At 36.9% G+C, this 8,072-nt stretch overlaps 1 protein-coding gene across 1 annotated transcript; it reads right to left on the bottom strand.

Moving 5' to 3' along the window:
- Positions 1-342: 342 nt before the first annotated feature.
- On the bottom strand, positions 343-7,822 carry si:dkey-8e10.3 (serine/threonine-protein kinase SBK1). Its single transcript, XM_056259777.1, has 4 exons — positions 7,709-7,822; positions 5,282-5,458; positions 3,191-3,393; positions 343-1,106 (listed from the first exon to the last, which is right to left on the bottom strand). Exons 2-4 carry the CDS (start codon positions 5,448-5,450, stop codon positions 459-461), a joined length of 1,020 nt encoding a protein of 339 aa, XP_056115752.1. The 5' UTR covers positions 5,451-5,458; positions 7,709-7,822; the 3' UTR covers positions 343-458.
- Positions 7,823-8,072: the final 250 nt, after the last annotated feature.

The following is an 8,072-nucleotide window of genomic DNA, read 5'->3' as shown; positions in this document are numbered from 1 at the left end:
CTTGTGTCAGTGTCGTTTATTGAGCGTTACAATTATCCCTGCTTCCTCTGCCCTTACTATTGGTATAAAAATAGTTTTTTTTTTTACAATAATAAAGATTTCAAGAACATTTTACTACAATTTCACATAAATCGCATCTAACCATGTGCGAATCAGATCTTGTAGAAAAGTGTTTTGTTACAAAGGCTTTCTAAGGTCAAATAAACCTACAGTATACATTACAAGTATTATGTTATAGCTTGAATCCTCGTATACACATTTACTTTTATATAGACAATTAATTATTAATTGCTGTTAAAGCAGCCTAAATTGTATTTAATACGCAATAATTTACTTATTTACTTCGGAGAAGCAATATCTATATCAACACCTCTAATGATGTCAATTCAGCCCACCAATCATCTGTCTGCATTGCAATTAGCACCGCATTCTGATTGCTAATTTGTCACATAACACCATCACTGTTCATCACTGTGGCTGCTTCTGCAAGGGCTCGGCGTGGACGTGCTGACCTCCCCGTTTTCTCCCACCCATCCGTTGGCATCCTTCGCTCGTACCCAGTCTTTACCCACATAACCTTTGACCTCCCCTATGGAGCACCTCTCACTGGCATCCAGCGCTAACATCCTCCTGAACATCTGCATACACATGGGTGTGAACCTTTTCCACTGAGACGGCACGGGGGTCTTTCCCGGCGCTCGGCGCCAGTCTGCAAACTCCTCGTAGAAATCGTCGCTGTCGTTGCAGCGCTCCCAAGGGAAGAAGCCCGTGAGGATACAGAATAGAAGAACAGCAAAGGCCCAGGTGTCTAAAGTGGGCTCCACTCTGAGCGGAGGGGCTTTCACCTCCTTCTGACCTTCCTCTAAGACCATGGCGCACAGCTCTGGAGCCATATACGGCAGCGTGCCTGATATGAAGCGGATGAAGGTTCCTTGTCTCTGGGTGAGGCCGAAGTCGGCCAGTTTGACCCGCCGGCAGTGTGTGTCCAGGAGCAGTATGTTCTCAGGCTTGATGTCCCGGTGGACCAGGCCACGCTGGTGGATGAACTCTAGAGCACAAGAGATCTGAACGGCACAGCGCTTCACTGCGCATTCAGGGATGCCCACCTGGAGAAGAATAGAAATACAGTACAGTTTATCAATAAACTTTTGTTAAACGTAGGTTGTATTGTACACAAAAATAGCAAAAAAAAAACTGTAATATTTAGTAACATAAAATAAATATGAAATATAAATGACATAAAATGACAAAAAACTAATAAAGTAAATCTATATTTTTATATTTATATATACACAGTCAAAAACAAAAAATATTCAGACACCATATATAATTTTTGATATATTTTTTAACAGTAGACACTATAGTTTCACATTTACACATATACACATTTATGTAGGTTAGGATAGCAAGGTGTCTGAATAGATAAAATTTTGGTTTGACTGTATATATATATATACATATACACACATTTTAAATAATATATATATATATATATATATTACATAATATACAAAGTAACTACATCTTTTACATTTAAAAACAATTGTGAACTGAAGTAATTTACTTCGGTAATATGTATATGAATAATAGTGTATAATGTATATAAATAACATTTCGCTAAGTCTGCTTATGTGCAGGTCCAAAACTTTGTCAAGACAACATCATTGCATTATAATTGAATATATGGTTGTGAGTTTAGGAGCCCCTGCTGTGTTATTGCCTCTTTAAATCTTTCCAATCCTTCAGTGCGTCTGGGTTAAGGTTTCACTGGATATGTTGAAGTAACAGAGACTCATGTTGTGACAGAGAAAAACAGCTGCTCTGCTCTTTTACTCACACATTATTACACCCTCCAAGATTTCCTAAGACATGTGAACATTACCGAAATATGTCAGGCGTACCTCCTGCTCCTTATTCAGTACGAAAAGCATGTGAACATGTTTAGCGTGCGGTCTGGATTCCAGATCCTTAAAGTCACTCCAGGCCTGCACTGGATCTGGAGCTTTATTAGTCACATACTGTGCAAGTGTTTACTTCAGCTATGGCACTGTGGACATAATAAAATAAACCTAAAATATACTTTTCTCACTAGTTTCTTTCATTTGTGTTCTAAGAATGCCCAACAGTAAATTATCCGATTAACGTCATTTCCACCATCTCAAATTATGGAATCACTCTGTGTTGGATGTTACGGTAGAGAAAATGACATTTAAAAATGTTTTTTAGTAAATTGACTCCATAGCTTATTCCATTGCTAATATTTTCTTAAAGTATCTGGAAGTTATGAAAGCCCTCAGAGGCCGTGCATTATTTTCTGAGACAAAAAAATCTGTACATCACCCATCATATCTCTAGTCCGCAATGCATTTAATCAGCATCTGTCAGACATCATTCTATAAGCATGCAGACATAAAATATACCACATCTGGAAACACATAGTGTCTGTGAGGATAAAATTGTAACCTTCTCAAGTGTCGGACATTGATTTGGAAGCTATCTGGCAATGACAGACATAGAGCAAGTCAGTATGTCTGGCTATATATAGATATGCAAAAAGTACAAAAATATTATTTATTTCTGTATATTTATATATATAGTGTGTGTGAAAGTGCTTTTATTACCTCCAAACCAAGAAAATGATCACAACAGATTAAGACAACAAAAAAATCTTGACTTATGTGGGCTTCAGTATTAAATATACACAAATAAATAATATTTTTGTACTTTTTGCATCATTTGACATAATTACAGATTTATTGGAAATGATGCACAATTTAATATTGACATGAGATATTGATCTTGATTTTACTGTAATATTTACACTAATTGTGGCATCATTTCCACCATGATCAACATCTTGTAATTTGTGTAAAAAAGTACATATTTTTTTAAAAGCTCTTAAATTGACATTTAATGTATTTAATTAAACATTTAATAATAATTATGTTATGATGAATTGTTATAGTTAAAGACTGAATGTCCGGGACAAAGGACAAATTTATATATAAAATGCAATTGAAAAGTAGTAAAAATGATGGCGGCATGGTAAAAAGTTTCCAAATCAGTTTTAATGCTTGTAAGTTTTAAAGTGCCCATGGTTGAAGAAAGACCCATGCGTCTGTGAATTGGCAGTTATAGCATTACTAGTGCCTATGAATAAAGGGAAAGATCTGCCGATGTGAGCACCCACCCGTGGCTGGATGATGGCGAACAGGTCCCGTCCTGTGACGAGCTCCTGGGCGAATCCGTAGTGCTCGTTGGACTGGAAGGCGATTCCAAACAAGCCCACGATGCAGGGGTGGCAAGACAGGTGCAAGGAGATGCAGTATTCTCTCAGGAAGCCCTGCAGTTTGGTCGAGGCTTTGGGCAGCACTTTGAGAGCCATTGGAGTCCCTGTGACAGTGAAAAATACACAAGATCAGAGGACTTTTGGCCTTCATAGATGGTGCTCTATGAGACATAAAATGATGACGTATAGTCTTAAGTTTGTAGTGGAAAGATTTTCACAGCTGTTATGATGTCTTGGCATTAAGATCTGTGGGAGTGTAAAAGAGGAGATAGTGTTTCATTTAAATAGCATTAAATAATTCCTGCACTGCTCAAAGTGTTCTCTATAACAGAAGTGTGCATGCAGTAACTCTATCAAACTGTAATACTATAGTACTTTGATACACATCATGGCATGGTGCTGAATGATTCCCATGTTCATGTAGCAATAAAGAATAGCCAAGCCAAGCCCAAAATGGCACTTTCACTTCAACACTTTCGTTGTCTTAACCACAAATTATTGGTCAGGAAATTGCTTAATTAGTATAATAATGAAAAGTATTGTATGCTTTTGGTAGGCCTACATAAATGAACTAGCTGTTATATAATGTTTTTTGTCTATAAAATCAGTTTATCAGATAAAATCAGATAAACTGATTTTATAAAAGTCCAAAATATTCTACTTTAGGTTATTTTAGTAAATGAAACAGAAGGGTTTTTCCACCGGTAACATTTCAAATAGTACGCCTGCCATGACCTCGGCATGTTCAATTCAGTGAGTGGTGTCCAGTTAGTTACCATCTTGAGAGTAAAAACAATTATTATGTGTTTTCAGAAGCTTTATGCCGAATGTCACATGATCAAACAGGTCTCACGCTTTATGCCGAACGTCACATGATCAAACAGGTCTCATGTTTTATGCCAAACGTCACATGATCAAACAGGTCTCACGCTTTATGCCGAACGTCACATGATCAAACAGGTCTCATGCATCTGCTTGTGGGAGAAAGTGTTAACGGCAGTACTAACTGACGCCAATGTCTATGGACTTTTAAGCTAATCCGCTAAGCTAGTTCTCTTTTTTTATAGTTTTTATTTGATTTAAATATCTAAATGTTAGTGATTAAAAACAAAACAAAAAAACTTAGATATCAATTTGCATATACAATGGAGATCAGATATGATCATCTTTGCTTGCTCCAGTTAGATTTTGCTGTATTTGGCCGAGTGGTCGTTTGGATGGCTCGCTAATGTGTCAGATTTCTCTAATAATAAGTTTGACCAGAGTTCGTGTGGGGAAAATAATTTATTGAAAGTTTGTAGTGTAGCAGTTCTTCAGCAGCGATGTTAGCATCTCGTCTTTCAAAAATCTTAACCCAAAGTTCTGTCTGTGGGGCAGAAGTTTCTAACAGAGACTCAATACACAAGATTTGTGTGGGCCGTCCGGCCTACACCTATCAGTTCCTATGGGCCATTTGGTTCACACCTTTACAGACACAGTTTCAGTTGATTGCATCTTGAGGCACAGTAACAATGTAAATGCATCTGACTTAAGTCAACTGAAATACACATAATCTTTCACTCCTTTGGCAGTATCTTGAAAAAAAAACAGCTCTATCTGTATTCGATGAAGCACAAAAGACCTGAACCGGAAGCGATGCGAACTGTATTACAGAATACGGACGTTTTTTTTGTAGTGCATAACCCCATTGCGGTTTCATTTTATTTCATTTCTGCATTTGTCCGGACTCACGTTCTCAAACTGTTTTCGTCTTGTGTCGTATATTGTGTAAGTGAGTGTAATAATTTGTGAGCTGGAAAATTTACAGTCAGTAAAATAAATCCATTCAGGGTGATACAAGACCCCAAATGGGTTAGGTAAAAACCCTAGATTGCACTTTTTAATGCAGGGATCAGGTATGTATTGTTTAAAAAAAAATCACAGAACTTACTGAACTGTTAAAAAGCACAGTGAGTGACTTAATACTGTAAGAATAAAGGCTCAATAGCGTACCTTTACAGCGGTGGGTGACCAGCAGCACATGGCCATACTTGCCACGGCCAATTTCTTTAATGATGTTGAAATGTTCTTTAATCTCGAGCTGACATAAGCTCTGAGATGTCAACTCCATCAGCTCGTCTATCAGACTGCTGCCCTCCTCCACTGAGCCCAGTTCAATCATTGCACTGCCTGTCCCGGGAAATAAAAGACAACCAAAGAATATTTAGCACACTGAGTGTGTAAACGTTAACGACATAATGCCTTTCAATAGAAACTGTGCCCAGCTGTGCATTTGTCTATGTAGGCTATATGATTATTATTCAAAATATATTATTAATATTATTACGTATAACACACATATATATATATATAATATTAAAATAAAAACGTTCAAAATCACAAAAAAGTGTGGCTTAACTAACATACAGTAAACAATTTTCGGTAACGCTTTAGATTACAGCCCGGAAAGTACTGGGTAATTAAAGCAATTTTACAGCGTAACCTTCGGTAATTATAGTGTACCTATAACGTACTTACAATATAAGTATAAGGGAACAATATTTTAAGTTTGGGGAATGAAGGGGTAACAACCAGGAGAATTAAAAAATTATTAATATTGTGAGTATTATAGAACTAAGGGGTACTTATTCTACTATTATGATATAACAATCTCACATTTGTGATCAATTTAGCAAGAACATACACTGCGTACCGTTTTGAAATAATGGTGAACCAGTACATACTGTATAAGCTTTATAAATAGATATAATAGATATGTACCCTGTAATTTTTAAAATGTAATCTTTTTAACAAAAGTGCACTGAAAACGAAAACTATTGCAACTTTTGCTTAAATATTGGGGAAAGATACTCTTGTTTCATGTAGTGGTGCTTGTTACCCTCTTGTTTCATGTAGTTACTGGGTAAGTGACATTGCGGGCTGTAAATTAAAGTGGTTCTTGTTACCCTCTTGTTCAATGTAGTTACAGGGTAACAATAAAAATGCAAACACACAATCTTATATCACTGACTGCTCGGTTTTTAACAAAAAGGAAACGTTCAAATCGCTCAAAACAGACGCGATAGCTGATTCGAACGAGTGATGTTCGACGGCGGCATCCATCTTTGTAATGTAGGCTACAAAATCTGCTTCAAAATGCCAGCGCTGTCGTCATCGTGTAAAGCCCGCCCCAACGTTTCTGATTGGTGCCTCGATTTCGACGGATTGGAAACGGGCTTGAATGAGCTCTTTGCCAGACTAACTTTCAGAGCAAATCTAAATTTGCCGGAAGTGGGTTTTCCCAGGCTACTAAAACTGTGAATTACATCACAGAAAGGACCCCTGTAGACCCTGTGTACCAATTTCAGCAGACCACTTAATAAATATAAAGTTTTTCCTTTACACCATCTTGGAGAAAATTATTTTTCACCAAACAGGAATTTTAAATAATAAATAAAAAATAATAGAAATGTTCATCAAAAACTGATTCTTAGCTTTTGGAACTCTTGTATTGACTTTGCAATAGCGGAGTGTTTCTGTTTGTCCTCGTCACTCATCACTGAACAATCAACACATTCCTCCTCAGCTTCACAAACTCTCACTACATACATTCCTGCTCTTGTTAAGCTCCTGTGCTCTCTGTACTCTGATACTCTACAAAACACGTGTGCAAGACCTGCCGCATCAGGAATATAAACACAGAATGTAATGTGGTTATGTGTGGTATGTGTGATCATCGTTTATGAGCTCTTCCTTCCGTTTAGGTTGTTGTAAATGACACTGCATGCTATTACAATGAACAGGAAAAAAATTAAATAAAAACATGATTCCATGTATGATGCTGTTAATAACTTTACTTAAAGTAAATATTTATAAATGTGCATGTAATTACTTTATTAATGTACATGTGAATTACATCACACAATGTGTGTGTAATCTTCTTTGTTGTTGCAGAAATCCTTTTAGAATTTATTCAGCTTTTCAAAATCAACCCTACACTGAAAAAATCGTAACCGTGAAACTTGAAACATCTAAATCAACCGGTTTTAATCAAGTCAAAAATAGTATTTAACATCACTGAATCCACGTGAATAAATTGATTTATACCCACAAACTAATTTGAATGCATTAAATCAGGAAGAAAAAGTATTTAAGGTAACAATTGCATGTCACCACTTTTACTGTGTATTTAATCTGACCAAAATTGAGTTTTCCATCAATATCAACATAGCAGTCTTCAACTGCATTGGCAATTTTAAGAAACATTTAAACCCACAATTATATACAAATCACTCCAATGCAAAAATTTGTAAATTAAGACTAGCACAATAACACAGTGTCTATATGCAATGCATGCACAATAATGCACAGGATTTAACTTAAGACAAATCTGCCATTGTTAGCTGTGTGTGTGTCTCTCTCTCTCTGCCCTTCTCTCACCTCTCTGCAGCTGTGCAAAGGATCAGGGCGCCCAGACGCAGCAATAGCAGTGCTGCAGCCGAAGTGACTGAGGATTCCTGTTCTAACAAGGGCTTTGAGCTCCTGCAACGCTTTATATGGAAGAAGCACCCACTCTGGGAAGAGTGACACTTCTCTGGGTCTGACTCCACCCATGTTCACTGACATATATCAGACACAGAAGGCTGAGATGTCATATCATATGTCCCCAGATATGTTTATGCATATTCAGAAGCACGCACAAAAACAGTTTATCTGTCTGAGCAATGGTGACTGTCTTTTGCCTACTCTCACAACATCATCAGATTCTATTTTTATCTCCATTCATCAGTTCTTTCATCAAAGA

This window comes from Rhinichthys klamathensis, unplaced genomic scaffold (genome assembly GCF_029890125.1).
Source record: "Rhinichthys klamathensis goyatoka isolate OS25496 unplaced genomic scaffold, OSU_Roscu_1.1 h1tg000169l_1, whole genome shotgun sequence".
Lineage (NCBI taxonomy): Eukaryota > Metazoa > Chordata > Actinopteri > Cypriniformes > Leuciscidae > Rhinichthys > Rhinichthys klamathensis.
This window is presented reverse-complemented; position numbering and strand designations above follow the sequence as displayed.